The 23,220-nt window shown below is 32.9% G+C and overlaps 12 protein-coding genes across 12 annotated transcripts; 6 read left to right on the top strand and 6 right to left on the bottom strand.

Moving 5' to 3' along the window:
- Positions 1-132: 132 nt before the first annotated feature.
- ASCRUDRAFT_77904 (uncharacterized protein) lies at positions 133-999 on the top strand. Its single transcript, XM_020194054.1, has one exon. It carries the CDS (start codon positions 182-184, stop codon positions 929-931), a length of 750 nt encoding a protein of 249 aa, XP_020044732.1. The 5' UTR covers positions 133-181; the 3' UTR covers positions 932-999.
- Positions 1,000-1,036: 37 nt separating this feature from the next.
- ASCRUDRAFT_72607 (uncharacterized protein) lies at positions 1,037-3,982 on the top strand (the record flags this gene model as incomplete). Its single annotated transcript, XM_020192097.1, has 1 exon — positions 1,037-3,982. One exon carries the CDS (start codon positions 1,037-1,039, stop codon positions 3,980-3,982), a length of 2,946 nt encoding a protein of 981 aa, XP_020044733.1.
- Positions 3,983-4,087: 105 nt separating this feature from the next.
- ASCRUDRAFT_120949 (uncharacterized protein) lies at positions 4,088-7,402 on the top strand. The gene has a single exon (XM_020188889.1). The coding sequence runs from the start codon at positions 4,194-4,196 to the stop codon at positions 7,299-7,301; it is 3,108 nt and encodes a 1,035-aa protein (XP_020044734.1). The 5' UTR covers positions 4,088-4,193; the 3' UTR covers positions 7,302-7,402.
- Positions 7,403-8,059, top strand: MRPL37 (mitochondrial 54S ribosomal protein mL54). The gene has a single exon (XM_020188888.1). It carries the CDS (start codon positions 7,504-7,506, stop codon positions 7,894-7,896), a length of 393 nt encoding a protein of 130 aa, XP_020044735.1. The 5' UTR covers positions 7,403-7,503; the 3' UTR covers positions 7,897-8,059.
- Positions 8,060-8,242: 183 nt separating this feature from the next.
- Positions 8,243-9,541, bottom strand: ASCRUDRAFT_17996 (cation diffusion facilitator family transporter; the record flags this gene model as incomplete). The annotated part of the gene is made up of 2 exons (XM_020189515.1): positions 8,243-9,207; positions 9,322-9,541. Coding segments are annotated over 2 exons (1,185 nt in total), but the record flags the coding sequence as incomplete, so codon positions are not given.
- Positions 9,542-9,846: 305 nt separating this feature from the next.
- ASCRUDRAFT_77905 (uncharacterized protein) lies at positions 9,847-10,046 on the bottom strand (the record flags this gene model as incomplete). Its single annotated transcript, XM_020194055.1, has 1 exon — positions 9,847-10,046. A coding segment is annotated over exon 1 (187 nt), but the record flags the coding sequence as incomplete, so codon positions are not given.
- A 430-nt stretch (positions 10,047-10,476) lies between these two features.
- On the bottom strand, positions 10,477-11,931 carry ASCRUDRAFT_50963 (type I glyceraldehyde-3-phosphate dehydrogenase). The gene has a single exon (XM_020191084.1). The coding sequence runs from the start codon at positions 11,553-11,555 to the stop codon at positions 10,542-10,544; it is 1,014 nt and encodes a 337-aa protein (XP_020044738.1). The 5' UTR covers positions 11,556-11,931; the 3' UTR covers positions 10,477-10,541.
- A 61-nt stretch (positions 11,932-11,992) lies between these two features.
- On the bottom strand, positions 11,993-15,345 carry UBP10 (ubiquitin-specific protease UBP10). The gene is given in 2 exon segments (XM_020194056.1): positions 11,993-12,639; positions 12,658-15,345. The coding sequence occupies 2 exon segments, from the start codon at positions 15,227-15,229 to the stop codon at positions 12,014-12,016; spliced, it is 3,198 nt and encodes a 1,065-aa protein (XP_020044739.1). The 5' UTR covers positions 15,230-15,345; the 3' UTR covers positions 11,993-12,013.
- Positions 15,346-15,924: 579 nt separating this feature from the next.
- ASCRUDRAFT_77907 (uncharacterized protein) lies at positions 15,925-16,359 on the top strand (the record flags this gene model as incomplete). The annotated part of the gene is made up of 1 exon (XM_020194057.1): positions 15,925-16,359. A coding segment is annotated over exon 1 (187 nt), but the record flags the coding sequence as incomplete, so codon positions are not given.
- A 326-nt stretch (positions 16,360-16,685) lies between these two features.
- On the top strand, positions 16,686-17,825 carry ASCRUDRAFT_77908 (uncharacterized protein). The gene has a single exon (XM_020194058.1). The coding sequence runs from the start codon at positions 16,745-16,747 to the stop codon at positions 17,627-17,629; it is 885 nt and encodes a 294-aa protein (XP_020044741.1). The 5' UTR covers positions 16,686-16,744; the 3' UTR covers positions 17,630-17,825.
- Positions 17,826-18,105: 280 nt separating this feature from the next.
- On the bottom strand, positions 18,106-21,213 carry BST1 (Bst1p; the record flags this gene model as incomplete). The annotated part of the gene is made up of 2 exons (XM_020189447.1): positions 18,106-18,434; positions 18,528-21,213. Coding segments are annotated over 2 exons (3,015 nt in total), but the record flags the coding sequence as incomplete, so codon positions are not given.
- Positions 21,214-21,648: 435 nt separating this feature from the next.
- ARH1 (NADPH-adrenodoxin reductase) lies at positions 21,649-23,187 on the bottom strand (the record flags this gene model as incomplete). Its single annotated transcript, XM_020188543.1, has 1 exon — positions 21,649-23,187. One exon carries the CDS (start codon positions 23,185-23,187, stop codon positions 21,649-21,651), a length of 1,539 nt encoding a protein of 512 aa, XP_020044743.1.
- Positions 23,188-23,220: the final 33 nt, after the last annotated feature.

The following is a 23,220-nucleotide window of genomic DNA, read 5'->3' on the forward strand; positions in this document are numbered from 1 at the left end:
TGTATATATAATTTTTTTTTTTTAACAATATACACTGAAAAATTATTTTCAAATTTCAACGGGAGAAAACCGATTTCCGGTTTAAGCTTCCTCAAGAAAATTGAACTGATTCTTTGAATAGGTAAATAAAAACTTCTCCATTTGTATTGGAATATTGGAACACTGTCGCCCCAGGTCGATGATGAATAAACTCAACAAGCTAGACAAAATCAGGAATCTCAAGGGTCTCAAGGATCTTAAGAATCTCAAATTCAAAACACCCTCCAGGCTATTCACCTCTGGTTTTACAAAACTTCAAAACAATGTATCCCAAAAGACACCTCTGGTAAACAGTAACCAACCCATAACTGACGCTTCTAAAGTCCAGTTCAAACTGTTGGGGCCAAACACAGATAAAGATATTGGGTTGGCGTCGGTGAAGGATGTCTTCCAGTCTCCATTTTCGATGGACAACCAGGACGAAGAACTAGAGAACAATTCCCAAAACATGAATTTCAATGCTGTTATCAATAAACCAGAGCTATACATGAAGTTGAACGTGTTTGAACAAAACTTCGTCAAAAGCGAGCTATCCACCAGGCAAGAGGGCTCATGGAGCACCTTGACCATTCCTGAAAAGAAATTCTTGTACTGGCTATCATATGGCAACTGGGGCCCCAGAGAAGGCTTTCAAAAATACTCATCGTTGGAGCCACCGGAAGACATCCCTTTCAAACCTCACCAAAAGAGAGACCCCAGCAGAGCTGTGGTGAGAAGACTCAAGAAAGTCAACTTGCGGGAGTGCAACGACTACAGACGAAGACAGAACACCAACCCCTTGACCAATGTCGTCTTTGTCTCCACCATCGTTGTGAGCTTGATTGCTGTCTTCAGAGACAAGTTCGTTGGTGAGCCCAAAAAAGCCCTTTCTGAAACACCCGAAAATAGTTAGTGCCCTGATTTACATGCCCGTTCCCACATTTACTGTAAATAGTTTATATCCATCCACCTCGAATAAATAGCCATCTTTCCTGTAGTATCTTGTCCAATCTTCTTAATGTACAGACCACAACCAGACAGTGCCATATCTGCTGTGAAGAAGGAAAAAGATGTTTCTCCAATCACTGTCCCGGGCTCTAGAAATGCCTCGAAACACCAAAATATAATTGTCTTTGAAACTCAAATTTTGTCTGATCAATACAACAGCGAGGTCTATATCTACAACAAACACATTGAATCTAAACAATCAGACGTTTCTCTTATTCGAAAAAAAGTTGGTTCATGGATTAATGCCTCCTGTTTTGTTAACTTCCTCCCAGAAAAACAGAAACCTGAATTCAAAAAAGCATTGTCAAAATACTTTCCTCTTAAGGCTGAAAAGAAGAGTCCAAATTCATTTTTATCCTTAAAGAATTCGGTTGTATTAGCGAAAAAATATGAAATTTATGATAATCTTTCGCATTTTTTGCTGTTTAAACGTGTTTTTGTAACCTCTTATTGTGGCACTAAATGTTTTGAAATGTTTTTCGAATCAATTCGATTGCTAAGAAAAATCGTTGATTCAGGCGAAAATGAAGATGATTGTTGTATTATCAATTTAAATCAGTTATGTTATGTTTTTGAGGCCAAGTATAATCAGGGTTATAGAAAAATCAGAAGAGAGGTCATAAGAAAAGCTGAAGCTTCAAATCAGTTAAATTATTGTAATGATAAAACTGTTTTATCTGGTGTATGGATAACTTTAAAAATAGCAATTGAGTTTGCTACAAAATTTGATTTATTAAAAGACATTGGTTATTTATTATTACTAGAGGACGATCCTAATCAATCAAAATCAGTTCCTGTCTCTTATAGATTCTATCAAAAACTCTCTAAAAGTCATGATTTTTTTAAAAATTTTCCAATTGAGTTTAAATGCCCAATAGAACTTTTATTAAAAGTAAAAGTTCGTTTTAAATTAACTGCAAGTATATCAAAGCCATCAAGAAATATGATCACTTTAAGATTCATTGGAAAAGTCAAAGATAATTTAAAATCAACAAGACAATTTGTTATTAATAGAAGATATTCCGATGGGTTTGTTAATGGTACAAAATTTATACAATATATAGTCTTTGATTCAATAAGTAAATTAAATAAGAAAACAAGTGATCCACAATTACAAGTTGAAAATATTTTATATTATCTAGATTTTTTTATAACATTAAAAGATGTGAATTATATTTTTACCAATAAAACAAACCAAAAAGATTTAAATGGAGCATGGATTTCATCAAATGATGCATTATTAATTTTAAAAGATTTCAAACAAGCAAATAACAAATTAATTGCATTTTTAACTGATGATTTAGATGGGCTATTCCCAAAAGTGTTAGAATCAAATGAAGAAAATAATGAATCAGATTTAGATGAGGATGTTTTAGAGATAATTGAGCATCCTTCCAAGACTAATAAAACAAAAATAGACATTGAGGCGATTATTGATGATATTGATGTTGAAAGTGAATTTTCTGAAAGTGAAGAATCAGGAAATGAAAGTGAAAGTGAAAATCAAAGTGAAAGTGAAAATCAAAGTGAAAGTGAAAGTGAAAGTAATAAAAATAGAAATGATAATAAAAACCATGGTAGTGATAATAATGATATTAATGATATTAATCGTCTAAATTATCACTTTGAAGATTCTAATTTAAACTTCAAGACTGAAAGTGAAGAGAAAATAGAGAAAATAGAAAAACCAAAGAAAGAGATAGTTAAACCAGCAGCTTTTATAAATAATAAAAGTAATAAGCGTGGAATTTCACTTATAGAAGAAATTTTAAGAAATCAAGAAGTTCAAAAAGTGCAAACATTTCAAGACAATCAAGAGCTTCTAAGAGGTCAAAAGGATCAAGAACTTTTAAAAAGCCAAAAAGACCAAGAAGCTCAAGAAGTTCAAGTTCAAGAAACGGAAAAAATAATCAAAAATGATAAAATAACACTCTCTCCATCAATACTACTTTCTAAGAATGAAATAGAGTTAAGGAAAACAAAACAAGTAGAAATAAAAGAAAAAAAAGTATCCGAATTAAAGAAAAATATATCAGAGAAAATAGAAGAAATAAGCAGAATAAATGAAAATGAATTTGGGATAAAAGTAGACAAAATAGGGCAAAGAAAAAAAGAACAAATTACTGGTATTCAAGATCATGGGGCAAGTAGAAAAAATGGGACTGTTGGAGAGTCATCAAAGAATATTGTTTCTTTTGAAGTAAAAAAAGTAGTCGGGAAGGGCAAATACGTGGTGAGTAGTGTTGAAAGAGCTCAAAACAACAAAATCTCTGTGATGGAAAACGACAATAGGCAATCAAAGAAAGTTGTTATGAATGTAGATGATGCTAAAAGAAATGAGGTAGAATGGCGAAAAAATAAAAAAAAAAAATTATTGAATGAAAAAGATAATGGAAAAGGTGTTGCAGTGAATAATAAAATTGAAAAACCAGTAATCTCAAGAAGCGTTGGGCCTCGAAAAGCTCCAATTTCAAATCAGAAATTGAATCGTTCACAATACACCAGAAGAAGCAGTGTTATTACAAAGCCACCTACTGAACCGAAAGCATTGAGACATTTTGTCAAAGGTCCTCGTGAAGAGCACTACTTTAGTTATTATGCTCTACCTTATTACCAAGTCGATCCGAATATAAATTTATGTGATTATTTTAGTGAAGATGAGTTTCCAGAGCAGGAATTTTCCAACAAAGATTTGTGCAAAATAATGAAGTATAATCCCAGCGAAATCAGAAAATATAAGCAGCTTGGTAGCTACCCTAATGACAATGTAATTGATGAGTATCGAAAAGGCAGGTTTTTCTTCACCAACATAAACGATGGGATCGATTTGGCCACCAAGCTATTTGTGGGAAGCAGCTACAACACAGGGGAGCAGCTGGACAGCAAGGACAATGAGCATGGCGATATTCCTGGTCAGAGCTCTGCAGATGCTGATGGAGAGACCATAATGCGATGATTAACTCAGTGATTAGCTAAAGCCGATCCGTTGACCGGTCCGTGCATGCTCGTGAACGAAATTCGATTGAGACCAGCTGTGCGGTGCTATCCGCTGAAATTTTGGAGGCAGTTTTGTTTTGTTTCTGGATGGTTGTTGAATAGATATATAATACTCGATGAAGAGATTCTCTCTCAACCACTGATTAACCACCAGTACTGATTTGGCGCTTATGTTCAGGCTACAGGTAATTGTCATTCCTTCCAATGCTTTCTCCGATCCTCAGCAGATATCATCGAGCCTCAACGACTCCATTCAAAAGAGCTCCTATAACCATTCTCTGGTCCATCTTTACAATGCACTTCTTCCTTCAGGAAAAAACCATCTTCTATCAGTGGCTAATCGTCAGAGGCCTGCTATTTCTCATTGGCCTGATTCTAGTATAAAAGTTTACAGAAAGTTTCTTCACCTAACCAACTCATACAATTCTGTGTTGCGGCTAATATTCGAAATCAGAGAAAGATTCTTTAAATTATACCCCAGTGATAAGGAATTTTCAATCCACACTGTGAGAGATGTTCAATCCAATGACATCGATCCTGATTATAGTGTAAATCAAATCTTTGGCAATAATAATATAATCCAGATCATTTTGAATAATGAGCTACAATCCATCGATCCTAGATCTATTCAGCCTTCTCCCAACACTAATGGGCCGAACGAATCAAATTTGTCATTGAAAAGAAAATATTTCGAGCAAGTAACAGATTCATCTGAAAAGATAACAGATTCATCTGAAAAGATAACAGATTCATCTGAAAAGATAACAGACTCATCTGAAGAGAAAACAGACTCATCTGAACTGCCAAAAAATTCATCAAATCTACTTCAAGACTACTTGAATGAAAACGCTGCAGTTCCAAATAACCAATCAAAGCTGTTATTACCTGCATCAAACCAGAAAAAATTGGTTTCTTTTTCAAATAATGTTGAATTTGAAAATAAATCACTGCATAATATTAATAATTCAATTTCAAGAAATAAAAAACAAAAAAAATCTGACGATTCTCCCATTTTTATTAAAAAGATCTCATCAAGAGACAATTCAGCATTATCTATTGCAAATGATCTTTCAAACTCAAAACTAAAATCTTTACACCAAAAGGATACAATCAAAAATGAATCAAATAAATCGAATAATTTAGAAAAAATCTCAATTCCAGAAAACCCAAATGAGAAAAATAAAATGGATAATCTAACTAGTTCTTTAAAAGAAATTATTCCTAAAAAGAATGATAAATCTGTCCGAAGTTTAACTCAAAATCAACCTGAAAAAAACATTAATAATATAGAAAAAAAAATTGATAATACTAAAGATCTAAAGCAAAACAATATAAATCAGAAAACCAAGAAAAATAATACCAAAAATAATATCAATAATAATATCAATAATACTAATAATACTAATAATATTGAAAATTTAGAAAAGGAAAATAAGGCCGAAAAAGAAAACAAGATTGAAAGAGAAAATAAGATTAAAAAAGAAAAAGAGATTGAAAAACCATCAAAACCTAATACCTACAATGATATCAAAAACCTTGAGCAAAGCAAAAATACCAAAAAGATAGCGAATAATGATCATACTAAAACCACCAAAGAAAATATTAATATCGAAATGGCTAAGAAAATAAATAAGCCTAAAACAACAAAAAAAATTACCAATAATAAAAAAACCGTAAATAATACAAAAACTAAGAATATGAAAAAAAGTATGAGTGATAATCAGATAACTGAAAGGAATAATGATATTTCAATTGATGTTTCCTCTCAAGAAAAATCAATTGACAAAATTAAAGCACCAAAAAGATTGACCAGGGCAAAATCCACAAAAATAGAGTCCAAGACTACAACTCATGAAAAGTCAGTTGAGCCTTCTGCCAAAACGAAACAAAAAACTAATACAATTGGTTCCGACACTACTTTAACTAAAAAACTACGCACTAAAGAAAAAGCTAAAAAATCATCTCCAATAAAAAAAGAAGTTCTCAATAAAAGTAAAAAAAAAGTTGATACTTTAAACACAAAAAGCCCACTTCCAATAAATAATCTTCAATCTAATTTAAATCTAAAGAAAAAACAACTTGAAAACAAAAGCAGGCAGATGAGAAATCCTCAAAATTTTATAAATGCAATGCCCTTTGCAGATACTCGACTTGATTATTTAAACTACTCTACCTTTTCTTTGCCATTTTATTCCTCTTCTCCTCAGAAGGCACCGGATGTAAATGTATTGAATAAAAACCTCGATAGTCCAAGCAAAGGTTTAAATCTGGGTAAAAATGATGATAGTTCGAATGATATTGATATATCGTTTTCCGACTCATTTTCGAGTGACAATTTGATGGAAGACACATTAAGTGAAAAATCTAAAAACAAAATTAGCAATAAAACTTTTGAATTAGAATTAAATGATGGTAATGAAAGCAGTTTAAAAGAACAGAACCACTTTTTAAGCTTTAATGAGAACATGGCTTTAAGTGATGTTTCAAGAATTGTAGCAGAAAAAGCCAATGAAAAGATGTTGAAAAATTTTTATATGCTGTTTGTTGATTGTGAAAATTCTAAAGCCAATAATTCTGTTGAAGTGTCGCCTAATAAGTTAAAAATTAAATTGGATAAGTATCCTCTTCCCAAATTCAATGATAAAATGAATGAAAAACTAGAAAACCAGTTAGCAGATTCTAAAGGAGATAAAAAGATATTTACAAAAATTCAAAAAATTTCAAAGAAACCCATTAGTTTTCCAAATACAATAAATAAAGCGAATAAAAAAAATTCAAAACCGGAAATATCATCTCCAATCAAAAACAAGCGGAATTCTACAGATAAGGAAACATCAACAAAGAAGGCCAAAACACCAAAAATTGGAAAAATTGATAAAAGTAAATTTAAAGAGTTTCACCCATCTCCAATACCAACATCATCGCCATTTAAAGGGCTTCCGTCAAATTTTCGAAGGGCTATTCCAACCAGATTAAAAGTGGATCTGTTGCTCAGTAGCCCCACAAAATACACTCGTGAAAATAAAGCTGGGGTAAACACAAAAAGGCTTGATTTATCCAAAATTAAGGTGAAAGCGTTGAACGATTTGACAGATATAGCTTCAGCTAAGGAGGATGACACCAAAATAGACGATGAGAAATTCCAAAGGCTAGGAGCTGACAAATTTCTTGATGCAAAAATAGCAGAGACCATATTGAAAGGACATAACTCAAAATCCCCAAAAAATCAAAAGAAAGATTTTAATTCCAAATTCAAAGATTTATTAAGAGGTAGTTAAGTAGTTTTTAGCATTTTATAACATAGGACCAGAATTACTAGATACGGTATTTTGTTGCCGCATTCGACTGTGTTTGTGTGGCATTTGTTTAATTTTCTGCTTTTACTTTTTACAGTCGAAACAGCTCCAGACTGCTAAACATCAGCAGAGGCTTGTTCCCCAGTTCAATAGTTTATCTAGATACACTAATACACAGCAAGACATGTTTAAGTCGAGTGTTGCATTAATGCCCAAGGGTATAGTCTTAGGCAGGTTCCAGACACTAGTGGCTTTGAACGCCAGATCTTTCTCAAGTGGCATCAGTGCTTTCAATGAAGCTCCAGCTCCAGCTGATGCTCCAGCCGAACAGGCCCAACCACAAGCAGTTTCGTATTGCAAGGCTGGAACGCCATTGAACTTGAAGGTTTATAAGAAAGCCAGCAGCGAGCCTATTGCAAAAGAAGATAGTGAATATCCAGACTGGTTGTGGAAGTTGCTTGATCAAAAGGCTCAGGCAGAAATTCTAGCCTCTAATCCAATTAAATACAAAAAGAAAATAATCAGAAAAAAAAACATTGAAAACATCAAACAGAAGAATTTTTTCTCTAAGATGTGATGCAATGGAGTGGTTTGCTTTGTCGATAACTGTATATAGGTCTGAATAAACAATTCCTCCAAGCTCTGGAGCCAGAAAAAAAAGATAAAAAGAGGCAGAACTGATCTATCCGAGATTCGAACTCGAGATCTCTTTGGGAGTTAACAAGTTCGCTTTATTGGTTGGGAAATGGTGTCTCTATATATGTCCTTTTAGGCTGGTTCTGTGGTCATAGAAAAAAAAATAAATAAATAAACAAATATTTTGACAATTCGACACCTTAGTCTTTTATTTGCTTGAAAAGGTTGAATTATACAGAGATTTGCTAATTTCAAAGGGTATTTTATTAAAATCTCAAACTTTTGTTTATATGGCCATCGTAGTTTCCAGCTCGATAGTCCAAATGCACAAAACATCGCTCAATCGTTGGCAATGTTTCTATCGCATACTGGACTGCTTCTCCAATGTCATGGCTATCTTTTAAATTTAGGTCTGGATTTAGCATAATATCGATTTCCACATTGATATTATCGCCAACATGATAGCAGTTGATCTTGGTTATTCTTTCAATGGTGTCTGCAAATCTTAAAACTAGATATAGTATCTGGAATTCATCGAATTTAGATGCTTTTGATCCAGTTAAATTGTTAATGTGGTTCAATGCTGTTAGTGACCAGGCGATTACAATGTAAACACTTAAAAATAAGGCAGAAATTGGATCCACCCACCAAATATTTAACTTGGAGCCAATTAATGGCATGAGTAGTGAAAAACTGTTAAATATTACATCGGTCATTGCATCTTGTGTCAATGCCTCAATTGAAGAGGATTTGATACTTTTACAATATAACCAACATAAAAATTTAATTAGAATTGTTGATCCCATGATTAAAACTGATGATTTTCCGATTTCAATTGGATTTTTATTCTTATTATTAAACAAGCTAACAAGAGATTCTCTGATAACCTCTAAAAATGAGATTATAATTATTATTGAGAAAACCAAGACACCAATGGGCTCTAATCTTGCTCTTCCAATTGGGTATTTTATTCTGGATTTCCAATCCGATGATGTCGATAATTTATTTGTAATATAAATAATAGTTGTTGAAAGAAAATCTAGACATGAGTCGACTAATGATGCAGTAATAGACAAAGAAGAAGTTAAAACTGTTACAAATATCTTGCCTATTAAAAGTACAATGTTAATAATATAATTAACCAAAATTGCAAGCAATATAGCAGTTGAATTTTCTTGGTATGAATTTCCTAAAATTGAGCTGATTTCTAAATCAATATCTGCTGGAACTTTGTTTTTTCTACTTGACAATCCTCTTGATCTGAACTGAACAGATTTGGAAGAGTGGAGAGAATTAACAGAATTAACAGAATTAACAGAATTATAGTTTAGATTATAATTTAAATTGTCAATTTCAGATCTATCACTGGCATAGTGATTGAGCATTGAAATTTGAAGACCAGAATCTAAAATCTTATCGACAATTAAATATTTATTAATCAATTTATTTTGATGGATGTAATATTTTTTCAAGTTTTTATTTTTGATCTGATTGATTTTTTCATTATCTTTTTCAAAAATTGACCAATTAATTAATTGGTGGGAGGTTTTATTTCCAATTAATCTTTTGGGTCTCATTTCGTTTATGTTTTGAAATCTCGACAAATTTAAATTGATATAATTTTTAAAATCATTTAGATTTTTAATAGTATTTAGTTGATTTCTCCCACCAGCAGATATTGAGCCCAAGAGGGAGGTTTCATTTGGAATTGAGCAATCATCGTGATGATTGTTATGATGATTTTTACGATGATTGTCATGATGGGTTTCATGATGGGTTTCATGATGGGTTTCATGATAATTTTCCTGGTAACTTTCATGACAATTATCATTACAATTATCATGACAATTGTCGTGGTATTTATTATTTTGGTAATTATTATTTAAAATGTTCAAATCATTAGACTGAAATAGAGGAAAGTTTGTCAATGTTGGCAAGGAACCTCTCCTTTTCCTTTGTTCATTGACTTTTTTGGTTGAAGGTAGTAAAGAAGTAAACTCATTTGATTGGAGAGTGAGCGATTTCGAAAACAGTGGAAAGTGGTTAGAATCGAGTGGGTTGATATTATATAGATCCATTTGGTACAAATGGGCTAATAAATATATATAATACAATTTAAACCAAGAACAGTCAGTCAGTCAATCAGTCAATCATCTAGCTGGTGATAAAAACTAAAGCAAGGGACATTTTTCGATCATTGCTCATTAGTTAATTGCTGTCAAAATAAGGTTTCGAGATCTGAGGCATGTGTGACCAGCAGTGTGGGAGGGTCTTTTTTGGCTGCAAGATCTGGAAATAAACTTTATGTGCATACACAAATATGGGAAGATTTCTGTCAAAAAACTAAAGGCCAATGCATTAACAAACAAATCGCAATCAGAAGAGGGATAGAAGAGGGATAGAAGACGGTTGGAATTTGATAGAAATGTTTATGTGTTTAGATGGATAGTGTGGAAGATTTCAGAATTATTTAAGACGTTACAGATGGAATTGAGTCAAACTTGTATATTGGGTAGTATATATTTATAATTGTAAGAAAATCGTAAAGACATAAATGCAAAAAAACTTGAAATTATTTTAAATCAACTAGTAACCGGAGACTTTAGCAACATGTTCTAATAAATCAATAACTCTGGTAGAGTAACCGTATTCATTATCATACCATGAGATTAATTTAACAAAAGTTGGAGTTAATAAGATACCAGCTTTAGCATCGTAGATGGAAGATCTGGAATCAGTCAAGAAATCAGAAGAAACAACGTCATCTTCAGTGTAACCTAAGACGCCCTTTAATTTGCCTTCGGAAGCAGCTTTGACGGTAGCATTGATTTCTGCAATTGAGGTTGGTTTTTCCAAGTTGACAGTTAAATCAACAACGGAGACATCAACGGTTGGAACTCTGAGAGACATACCAGTCAATTTACCATTTAATTCTGGAATAACCTTACCGACAGCCTTAGCAGCACCAGTGGATGATGGGATAATGTTACCAGAAGCAGTTCTACCACCTCTCCAGTCCTTTTGGGATGGACCATCGACAGTCTTTTGTGTAGCAGTGATGGAGTGGACAGTTGTCATTAAACCATCTTTGATACCAAAGTTATCATTGATAACTTTGGCTAAAGGAGCCAAACAATTGGTTGTACAAGAAGCATTGGAGATAATGTTCAAGTCAGAGGTATATTTGTCTTCATTGACACCAACAACAAACATTGGAGCAGTCTTTGATGGAGCAGTGATAAGAACTTTTTTGGCACCAGCATCGATGTGTTTTTGGGCAGTGTCCAATTCTTTGAAGACACCGGTTGAGTCAATTACGAAATCAACACCTTCAGCACCCCATGGAATATTAGATGGGTCTCTTTCACCAAAGACCTTGATAACAGAATCGTCAATTTTGATGGCACCATCAACAGCCTTGACTTCACCTTTGTATTTACCGTGAGTAGAGTCGTATTTAAACATGTAAGCAGCATATTCAGTACCAATGAAAGGATCATTGATGGCGACAACCTTGATAGCTTCTGGTCTGGAAAGAGCAACTCTTAAAACTAAACGACCAATTCTGCCGAAACCGTTAATACCTACAGTAATAGCCATTATGAATTATAAGATTGATGGAGAGTAATTGAGATTAGAAAGTAATTGAGAGGAATTGAGACAAATCTAGGAAATAATTGACACCAGATGATGAAGATGAACAAGGAAGCAGAAGAGAAGCAAACAGGGAGATGGGATGGTTTATATATGAAAAGAATTGAGCACCGGATACGCCAGAGAGAATCCCACGCAGCACCACTCCAGCACCACTCCACCACACAAAGGCCCGAACAAGGGCCACCGCACCCTCCGCGTGCCGGCCGACGTTTTCCAGAACCGTCCATGCTCACGCCCACACGGTTGGTTCTGCGCAGTCTAACCGTATATTGCAGTAGCGTGATTATGTAATGCGGTTACAAGGACGGGGCAGCGGCCGAGCTTTTTTCCAGGCGTGCGGACGGATAGGGCTCGCAATAGGGCTGCCTGCGTGGCTCGTGCTGCCTCTGCTGCTCCTGCCTCTATACTCTCTGGCGCTTGTGGCTTGTTGCCTCTGCTACCTCGCTCTCGCGCTTGCTGCTCTTGCTTCTCAACCTTGTGTAGATCAAGTAGTAGGCGTTTCCCTCTCGAAGCACCTCCTTTTCGGAGATCTTGTTGATGTACTCGTCGTCGTACGAGTACCACTCACCATCTGGCTGTCGGCAGTACGATCTGTAGTGTCCAGACGAAATGGACCTGCCTTCGTGGTTCACCACAGAGATCAACTGGTACCTGAGAGCATCCACATCTCTTTTGCTGAGCTCATTTTCCTCCATTTCCTTTCGGTTGATTTTCTCAATTTTTCTGTGGTTCTTGATTTGGTAGTCGCTTAGATCCAAGTACAATGGGTATTTCACACAATGCTTGACCTTAGATGACGAATTGGAGTTTCCATCGTATCGAAATCTCTTGATATGGATTGCCAATGTCTCTGGGGCTCGTTCAATCAAATTCAACTTAATTGCATTGGTTCTTTGCTTGCACTTTTCGCAAACATATCCCACACTCTTATCCTTCTTATCCATTTTAATTAGTTCAGGAGAGAAAAAATCTTTCAATGAGTTATTCATATTGTATTTCTCTCTCTTGACTTTTTCACCATTATTATTATTATTATTATTATTATTATTATTATTATTATTATTATTATTATTATTATTATTAATGGTAATCGTAGCCGTAGTCGTAGTCGTAGCACTACTACTAGCAGTAGTGCTGTTATTATCACCATTATTATGGTTGTTATTATTGGTATGACTAACATCATTATTTGTCTGGTCATCTCTATTATTATTATTATTATCATTATTATTATTATCATTATTATTATTATCATTATTATTATTATCATTATTATTATTATTATTATTGTTATCATTATTACCATTATGGTTACTATCTGTTCCATTCACCCTAATTAATAAATCATTCCTTTTATTATCGTCTTCGTTTTTATTGTTTTTTCCCTTTAAATCTGTTCGCAAATCTCCATTTAAAACCCCATTAGCAGTATTATTGTTCTTACTCTTACTCTTACTCTTGTTTTTGCTCTTGCTCTTATTGCTTTTCCTTTTTCGAGATTCTAAATTTAAACTCAAATCATAAAACTCCTGCTTAGTTTTTGAAACATATGAACAATTCTTACAAACAACCTCTTGATGTAATAGCCCACCAAATATATCATATATTATACTTTCGTTTAATTTGTGTCCCTTGGGTGTGCCATCTTCTTGTAATCGGCTCATTAATGACATGAAATATTCATGTGAATCTTCTTGTTGCCAAACATTCATCATACAGTTGATATCCCCTAATCTATTAATTAATCTCTTTGGATTAACATGCGATCTTTCTTTTTTCATTTTTTTCATTTTTTTCTTTCTATTTCTCAATTTTCTATTGTTATTGTTATTGTTATTGTTGTTGTTATTGTTACTGTTGTTATTGTTACTGTTGTTATTTTCTAATAAATCTAATGACCACATTTTATAGGCTACATCGGCAAATACCTTACTAACTGATGTTTTATCTAGTATTTCATCGTATTTCTTATTATGTATATCGATTAAGTAATGTTGAAGAGCAGGAATATGAATCATCGCTTGAATAGCTGAATTCATATAGCATGTTACACCGTTATTTAATAGTCCAACTGGTTTTAAATTAATTAATTCTTTACCCCAACATTTATTGATTTTTTGAGACCCATTAGATCCATTATCATAATTTTTTTCATTAATCTCATAAAAATCGTTATTATTAAATAATTTTCCAATCATTCCATATTCTTCAATCTCATCTTCATCATTACTACTATAATAATAACTATTATTATTATTATTATTATTATTATTATTGTTGTTGTTGTTGTCATTACCGTTCTCATTATGATCATTGATATTTTCATTATGATCACTATTTTGAATAATAATTTTATTATTAACACTAAAATTGTCAGAGTTTTTAAACTTTTTATTATCATCATGAAGATTAGTGTTTTTGTTATTAGGATTAGTAGCATCATTATTATATTTATCACTATCTAATAAAGGTGGCGTTGTGGATAAATTATTTTGACTACTTAGATATTCTTCATTTAATAATTTTAAATCAACTCCTAAATCTTTTTTCAATTCCAATTTTTCTTGTAATCTTTTTTCATTTTCTTTATTTTTAATCCTATTTATAGTCGTGTCTTCATCTTCGGAATCTAGATCGTAATCATCATCATCATCATCATCGTCGTCGTCATCATCATCATCATCATCTTCTTGGTTTTCATTTTCATTTTCATTTTCTTGCTTCGTTTCTTCTGTTTCATGATTAAAAATTTCATTGTTTAAAGAATTAAACTTGTCTAGTTTATTTATATCTAAATCACTTGAGTCTATTAAAGAGTCCAATTGGTTTAACATTTTATTGAAATTTTCATCATTTACATTTTTAATTAATATTTTACCACCGAGTTCATATTCATTAGATTCATTAGTATCATTAGGATCGCTAGAATCACTTGATTCTGTATTCATATGATCTGATTCATTTTCTATATAGTCCTCATCTTCATCATCATCGTCATCGTCGTTTTCATCTTCATCTTCATCGTCATTACCAGTATGATTGGTGCTGCTTTTTTGGAAGGTTGAAGGAAATTGGTCGATAATTGAGTTATTTTGAGATTGATCGTCTTGAGAATCATCGGTTGAGAGTATTTCATTAAGTTTATCAATATTATTTGAATGAGTGTGATTTTTATCAGGAGTTTTTTTTAAAGATTTTGACCTAGTGTATAGAGCGATTGCTTCAGCCATTGAAGTTGGTTTTTTTGAAAAAGTTAAAGGTTTGTTTTTATTAGGATTTTTATTGAATGAGGTTAAATTGTTTTGGGAATTTTCAGTGATAGTATTGTTTTTTTGGTTATTTTGTGGAATACTTTGTGGAATACTTTGTGGAATATTTTTTGGAGTAATTTGATTAGAAATCAAAATATAAGAAGAAGGTTTCAAAGTTGAAATATCAGTGTGTTTTGCTGGGATAAAAATTAAAGGATCAGATAATAAATTGTTAAAATAGTTTTTTTGAACAGAATGATTTCTTTCGATTAAAGGGTTTGAATTAGAATTTGACTTTGATTTTGAGTTTGAATTTGTATTTGAATTTGAATTTGAATCAATATTGAATAATAATTTATTAGCCATGAGAGGTTCAAAATAAGAAAAAGAAGGAAATTAGGAAAGAATATAGAATAAGTAGATATATTATAATAATTTTAAATGAGACAATACCAAATCAAAAGAAGAAGGAAAACTAAAAATTGAATGTGCAAATTAGTGGAAATAAAATGGAATTTTTGGATAAAAAAAAATTAAGTAGATAGAATATATAGATAAAACAAAATGCGTACAATAAATTGAAGAAACAAGATTATGTCTATTTGAATAAATGTAATAAATAAACTATAAGAAAAGAGGAACTAGTCTTGAGATAGAAATTAAATATTAAAATCTGACAAAATATGAAATTAATGAAAAAGCATAATAAAAGTGGATCAACAGAAAATGAAAAGTTGAAAAAAAAATTTATCTCTTGTTTTTTTGTTTTGAAAAAGAAAATTTTATTGCAAAAACAGAAATTTGCTCAGGGCCGTCCATTTCGAGAATCTCTAAAAAACACACGTGTACGCCGAGGAAAGAGAAAACCGGAACTCTGTTTGTGAGTTAAAGGAAAACTCGCCAATCTCTACTATCAGGATAAATGCAACGCCACGTGTGCTTTGCTAATCAGATGCACGTTCCAATTTGCGGGAGATTACGCTAGCAAACTGTTGCACGAGGTGTGGTCGGAAAACACAATCCGAACTCGGACGTTCGTGAAGCAATTATGGTCCGTTGCCCCAAACGAAATACACAAGACTTAACCACTTACGAAACGAAAATTGTGTTTCCGCAAAAAACATTTAATTCAAAAATACCTTGATGAAGATTGCAATCCAAACAATATAAATATGATCACTAAATAGCTAGATAGAAATAAAATAAAACAAAAGAGAAAAAGGAAAGAGAAGTCTACTAAGTCATGAGCACTAGAAGAAATCTCTATCGTTCCTTCGACGACTGTCAACCTGACAGCATCCAAGTCAAAAACACTGATAGTGATAACGAAAGGGAACTTGATACTCCACCAATGGCTTCCAAAATCAATGGATTAAATCAAAGAGTTGAGTTAATTGAATCGAATGTTGCATCCGGATTTGAACGACTAGAACAAATGCTCGAAAGTGTATTAGCTCGTAACGAACGGTCGGAAATCGGTTATCGAAGGTCACAACGCAAACAAGCATGCATGCTACGGCAGGTCTGATGTGCTGTGTACAGCTGCATGAGCTGACCAATCATATGACGGCAGCGACAGCCCGTTGTCAAACGCACCATCAAAATGGTGCAAAGAACAAGAGTGCGCGTCTGCGCGCTCCATCGTACAATTGCACATAGTATGCGGCTGTCTGCCTGGGAGTGCGCGAAAAGGAACGCACTCCGATCAACGACGGCGAAACGCAGACCACACGCAGCGGAAACGCGTGCTCCCAGCTGGGCCTATGCTGTTTCTGGTGGAGGAGAGTCGTTTTGCAGAAGTGCCACAGTCTCTGAAGAAGCACGACTCTGAAGAAGCACGACAACAGCAGAACACAGAGCATTTATTTTCTACATACCATAATGGCTCCAGCTATAAACTGGGACGATGCTAAAATCAAGTTCATTGTCCAGCAATACCAGTCTGCTTTGCCTGATATCAGAAACTACAATAAAAAAGTCGAGCGATGGCAAGAGATTCTCACCAACTTCAATCAAAGGTTTAATGTCGATGTTCATCAGATTAGGACTATCCAGTCTCAGTTTAAAAAGGCCTACAAAAACCACATTGCCAAAAGGGAATACACAAAGAATAACGATCAGGATCCCATCACCATCTATGCCAATAACGAGAACATGAAAAACCCCTCTCTTTCATCTGACGAAATCACCTCAATTTTAGATAGTATAATTGAGCAAGAAAACCTATATGATGGTGTTCATAAGAATATAAATGGCAAACAAAAGAGAAAAAGAAGTTTCTATGCTTCCTCCATCTCAAATGACATTAATACCACTGATGATAATTCTATTAAAAGAGAAAAACTAAATTCGATCTCTCTTCAAAATTATAATCTTGATAACAATATCAACAATAATAGTAATATTAACAACAATATTAATAATAATACCAATGATGGCCAAATCCATAACCAGATTTATAACCCCAATCCCCCTCAATTGATGATCTCGTCTAATCACAATCCCCAGCTACCTCATTCAATTGATTCCTCAAATGACGATTTAAATGCTTTTCATAACCAAGATCATAATCACAACCAGGACCCTATCTCCCAAAACAGTAATATCCCTTACTACAATAAACAAAATAGTTATAACTTGCTTGATAGAATATCTGATCTTGAAAAAGCAACGAAACAAAACTCCTTATCGATATCTTCAATCAATGAAAAATTAAATTTATTAGATAAAAAACTCGACATTTTACTTAACTATATAGCAAATTGAGCAATTCACTAGTTGGCTAATTAGCCAACTATTCAATTACTCAAGTTCATTTGATCAGCATCACTTTTTTAATTATTTAATTATTTGATTATTTAATTTTTGTAATCTATTTTTTATTTTGGTTTTTTTATTTTATTCATTTCACTTGACTTTACTTTACTTTGTTTTGTTTTATTTTGTTTTATTTTTTTTTTTATCATATTCTGCACGAATTATTTTAATTGTTTTTTTAACTTATATTCAACATTAATTCCTACTTGTAATTTTAACCTGAGTCCTTATTTTTATTTACTTATTTGTTAATTTATTAATAAATCTATTTGTTGAAGTTCTATTGAATTTTATTTTTTTTTCACCCTTTTTCATCGGTCAATATAGTTTTATTTATCATATTTTGTCTATCTTCTATCTTCTATCTCTATCTCTTCTTTAGAGAATAATCCCTTTTTCTCAAAATTGGTTATTAAAAACCATCCACAATTTATATTGAATAAATGATGTAACCACCAACTATTCCTCATTCCATATATTCCACTATAAATTACACTCAAAACCAATATTAAATTGGTCACATCTTTCATTATCTTGCTCTTATTTTGGTTTATCATCACCTTATTCGAATTTCTTTCAACCAACAAAAGAATGGCAATAATTGATACAAAATTATGATGAGAAGAAAACCCTGTTCTCCAATTTACTGCAAAATTATGAATAAAAACAATTATTATAGTAATATTAATAGGTAATGTCCATAAAATTAACATAAGAAATGAAATATTATAATTAAGCCTATTTAATATCATTTCTTCTTTTTTGTTTTCTCTTTTAAAATCAATATTATCATTCCCAATATCATTCACATTATAACCATCTTTATGATTTATCCTCAATCTTTCACTCTTAATATTTTCCATCATTTTAAAACAAGTAACAAATTGTACTCCACAACATATTATAAACGCAAATTGAAATGGAACATAAAACCCAATCAATATTAATAAAACAACGTTTCCAATAAGACGACGTTTTGAGTTTATTATTTTACCACTTGTTTTATCATTTCTGAATTTTTCCACATTTTTCCCAAAGCCAATAGTTTTTCTTATCAAAACCAAAAATTGAATTATTAAAAATAAAACATGATAAAATAAATAAACTATTCCAATCGACAATATGTGAAAAAATGGACCCAATAACAAATTAAGTCCATTTTCAAGTCCTAAAAAATAATTATTCACATGTATATCGTCTTCAATTAAATTAATATCATCTATATTACTTAAATACCCCACAAAATCAAAATATCTTAAAACCCTTTGAATTGAAAAATTTGACATTATTGGTGTAAAAACTAATAAAACTAAAAAAGTAGGTAATATTTTATTAACTTCGCATAGTTTCATTAGAGAATTATCAAATTTTGGAAATGTACCGGTGTTAGAATAATGATGAAACTGGATTGTTAACACCATATAAACGATAGCTAAAGGAAATGATGCAAGAGCTAGTCTAAACCTTAAAGCGAAACTTCTTAGGCTTTGTAATAAATCTAGTTTTAAGTTAATTTCAATGGTATCATTATTAGATATCGAATCCGATAGTACTTGAAAATTAAGAGAGTTTTCCTTAGAACCAACAGGTAATTTGAATGGAATAAAAGGGGCAATTGAGTGAAAAGATATATGTTGTTTTTGATTGTTATTAAAGTCAAATAACCATTTGCTTTCATAATTTTGCTGGATCCATTGTCTAAAAACCATTGCAAAATTTTGGTCATTTTTTATTGTAAATTTCTTCAGATCAAGCGGGTATTGTTTTACTGTCATTTTGTATGCAAAAATGCTATCCCAGATATCTTTAAAATTAATATTAACAGAAATTGATCTTGTATTGCTCAATTTAACTGTGACTCCTTTAAATAAAATATTTAAAAAGTTTGAATTGATTTGAATATTTGAAAAAGTTGATTTAACAAGATTGGCAAGTAAAAAATCATTATCATTATGAGATTTTTTGGGTATTATGGGTTGTGATACTAAAATATAGTCAAAACAAGTCAATGTTTTATAATACAATTGAATGATATTGAAAGGCAGTTCTTTATCGCCAATTGATGATTCTAGAGGTGATTTTATTTTATTTGTAGATTTTGGAATTATTTGGTAATGGTGAGAAACATCTATACAATTCAATTGAATTTGCAGATTTTGATTTTTATGGTTGTTGTAAGGTTTTGAATAGTCAATTAATTTCAAGGGTAAATTTGAATTTTTTTCGGTATCAGTTGAATTTTTGCATATCAATACTGATGATTTTGTAGATGATTTAAATTTTTTAATTTGCTCAAATGGTAAAGAACTTAGTATTGTGAATTCATATTTTTCGTCATTTGGTATATTAAAAACTGTGAAATCAGGAGTAATTTTATTTTCGCTTTTCTTTGATTCCAAATTATTAATTGGGATAGTTTTAGGGGAATCATTTAAAACCCAAGTAATTTGATCATTATTTATTTTTAATTTATGAGTGAAATTTAAAGAATCCGGATAGGTATAAGAATCAAAACCACTTAGAAGATTTCTTTTAAATATTTCCATTCTTTTATTTAGGCCATAGGTACCAGTTGGTGAATTGGAATTGATTAATTGGAATAGAGTTTTTGATAGAACTTTTCTTAATTGATCACACCAGACAATTGCTAAGTGGTCAATAGGTGTCCAAACACCAGGAATTCCAGTTGTGAATACAGTAAAACCATTTGATTTTGGCACAAGGCTTGCCAACGATGTATAGTCAGCAGGTAGAGTTGTATCAGATCTTCCACCTGTTATTGATATGAGAGAAACGTTTTTTAGGGGATTATCATAGATGTTTTTTGAGTGGGTTTTAGAAAGATTTAAAAAATTGTATCTCCAAAATTTATCTACTGCAGAGTAAACTTTTATGATATCGCCATCGAAGGTAGCAGGTGGAATTGAATGGGGCGTGGCTAGAGTTATTATAGTATTTATTGATTTTTTCTTATAGTTTGGCAATGATAGCATTGCTCTAGCGACAATTCCACCCATGGAATGAGCGACGATTATAACAGATTGTTTGTAGTTGTGTGGGTGGTTGTATAAGGATAGTATGAATTTAATGGCATCATTTAAATATTCAGCTTGGTCTAGCAAAGTTCTTCCATGAAAGGCAGTAAAGTCTTCATTAAAATCAGCAGTGAAAAAGTCCAAATTTTGGATATTTTTGTTTAAATTTAAGAGATCTTTTTTGGTTGTATAGTATTGTGTTGCAGCTTCAGCAGCTAAGGCTCTCGCTTGTTTGTAGCTGCCAGCATTACCGGGGATGAAAAGAACAGGAATACCATTTAAAAACAGTGTGTTATCATTGGGATTGGTATCTTTATACTGTTCACGATAGAGGTATAACGAGTATTTTGAAGCAAATCTTGTGTGAGATGAATCAAAGGCATTTAATTTTGCGTAAGCAGGTATCATATAGGACATTCTACAAGATTGGCAATCAGGGCCATTTAAATTTGTGTTTAAAACATAGGCAATTAAGAGAGAGGTGACAATTGTTATGAAAGTAAAGAGATTTAGTAATCTTTGTGGATGAAGAAGAGGTGTTGTATTTGAAGATATTTTGTTTCGAGAAAAGAGAAAGAACAGCATTTGACCAATAATTGGGGAGGGTTTTTTATTTTTTATGGGGCTGGTATGGTGGTGAAAGATTGCAAACAACACATGTATAGTATAATAGACTTTAAGATAAGGAAATGGATAGCAGAACAGAGTAGAAGAGAGCAGAAGTTAGTAAAGAAAGGATGAGAATAAGAATAGGAATAAGAATAAGAATCAGAATCAAAAAGTGTATATATTGAGAGAGAAAATGAAAAATGGATACTAAGGGAAATAAGGTTTGAGCCGTTTTTGTAATTTATTGTTTTGGGGAGCATTTACAGTATTTATCTATAAGTGTTATATAATTGAGTACAATTGAGTACAATTGATTATAATTGATTATAGTTTATTAATTGATTTTAGCATTTGGTGAACGTTGTCAAATTTAACTCTTTCAACACCAATTTGCTTACCTTTTTGTTTTTCAATGCGATCAATTTTTTTCCAGTTATCCCAAGTTGTATAGTTGATATTCTTTAAAGAGTGTTTGATGCCCTCGTCACCTAGTTTGATGATAGGCAAGGTTTTCGAGTTGATGAAATAATCCGAGATCATCGAATCAGCTACGTTGAAGGAGTCGATCATTGTTGAGGCGATTGCGCCATTTGAGTTGTTTTTGATCCAGCCTAGACAGTACAAGCCTGGTTTGACAGTGCCATCAGATTGTTTGATTCTGCCATCAATATTCAGAAAAAACTCGTTGTTAAAGGACAAGTCGTTTTGTTTGCAAGAAGGAAGAGGGATGCCTTTGTAGCCTATACTCGATATTAGGAGATCGTTTTTGACATTGACGATTTCGTCAGTTTGGAATAATTTTGTTTTCTTAAAGATTGGAGAAGCTTCGAGTAGTTTATTGACAGCGAAATCGGTTGATTCTAGTAGGTTTTCGTTTTGAGGGTTTTTGTTTATTTTAATGGGGGATTTTAGAAAGTCTAGGTTCCATTCTCTCTGAAAGTGGACGTTTTCAGGAAAGGGAAAAACATTGAAGTTTTCTATCAATTGGAAACGACGCTGGATGGCTCTTGACATTTGGGAGACAAAGGGTGTTAGGGACTTGATGTAGTTGTTGTTAAGAGGAAGGAATTTGATGTTGGAGGTCAAGTTTTTTTTATTGTAGGAGAGCTGTAGTAGTTCTCTTAGTTCTTTGTTTGAGAACTTGCTCTCAATGAGGCCTCTTCTTGCGATTATGTTCACTCTTTTTACGGAGCTCTCCTTGAGAATGCTGAGGGCCTTAGGAGAGATATCAGTCTTTTCCCAATAGGAAGGTGGAAGTAATAGGACTCTTGCAATGTCTAGTGCTACATTTCCATTGCCTACTATTGTGACATTTTGGACATCCTTTAGAGAGAAGGAAGAAAAGGGAGAGTTTTCTTGGTTCGAGGTGGAAGAAGAGGGGTACGAGTTGTACCATTCGACGAATTTCTTTGAAGAAATGACAGCAGGATGGTCAGCACCAGGGATATCGAGGTTCCTTTCAGCAGCTGAGCCATAGGCAAAGAAGATGGCGTTGTAGCTGTTGATTAGATTGGAAATGGATATGTCGTTGCCGATGTTGACGTTGCCAAAAAACTTGATAGAATCTTCTGGGGAAGCTGGGGACTCGTCCATTAGGGCAGTGAAGGTATCCTGGCAGTTTTTGACCTCAGGATGATCAGGAGCAACACCATATCTGGCTAGACCAAAGGGAACAGGCAACTTTTCGAAGATGGTGATTTTGATCTTGAAGGAAAGCGAGCTCTGCTTTTTGGCGAGTCGCAAAGCAGCATAGAAACCAGCAGGCCCAGCACCCACAATGGCGACGTGGCACACAGGAACACTAGACGAGATGGAAAAGAGCCTGTGGAAGACTCTCGAGGGCACACAAGCACAGCGGAGCATGGCAGCAGGAGGAGGAGGAAGCAGAGGAAGCAG

The sequence above is a fragment of the Ascoidea rubescens genome (genome assembly GCF_001661345.1).
Source record: "Ascoidea rubescens DSM 1968 unplaced genomic scaffold ASCRUscaffold_18, whole genome shotgun sequence".
NCBI classification, from domain to species: Eukaryota; Fungi; Ascomycota; class Saccharomycetes; order Ascoideales; family Ascoideaceae; genus Ascoidea; species Ascoidea rubescens.

Coding starts and splice junctions, on each gene's coding strand:
- ASCRUDRAFT_77904 (XM_020194054.1), top strand. CDS start 182: ATGAATAAACTCAACAAGCTAGACAAAATCAGGAATCTCAAGGGTCTC.
- ASCRUDRAFT_120949 (XM_020188889.1), top strand. CDS start 4,194: ATGTTCAGGCTACAGGTAATTGTCATTCCTTCCAATGCTTTCTCCGAT.
- MRPL37 (XM_020188888.1), top strand. CDS start 7,504: ATGTTTAAGTCGAGTGTTGCATTAATGCCCAAGGGTATAGTCTTAGGC.
- ASCRUDRAFT_50963 (XM_020191084.1), bottom strand. CDS start 11,555: ATGGCTATTACTGTAGGTATTAACGGTTTCGGCAGAATTGGTCGTTTA.
- UBP10 (XM_020194056.1), bottom strand. CDS start 15,229: ATGGCTAATAAATTATTATTCAATATTGATTCAAATTCAAATTCAAAT.
- ASCRUDRAFT_77908 (XM_020194058.1), top strand. CDS start 16,745: ATGGCTCCAGCTATAAACTGGGACGATGCTAAAATCAAGTTCATTGTC.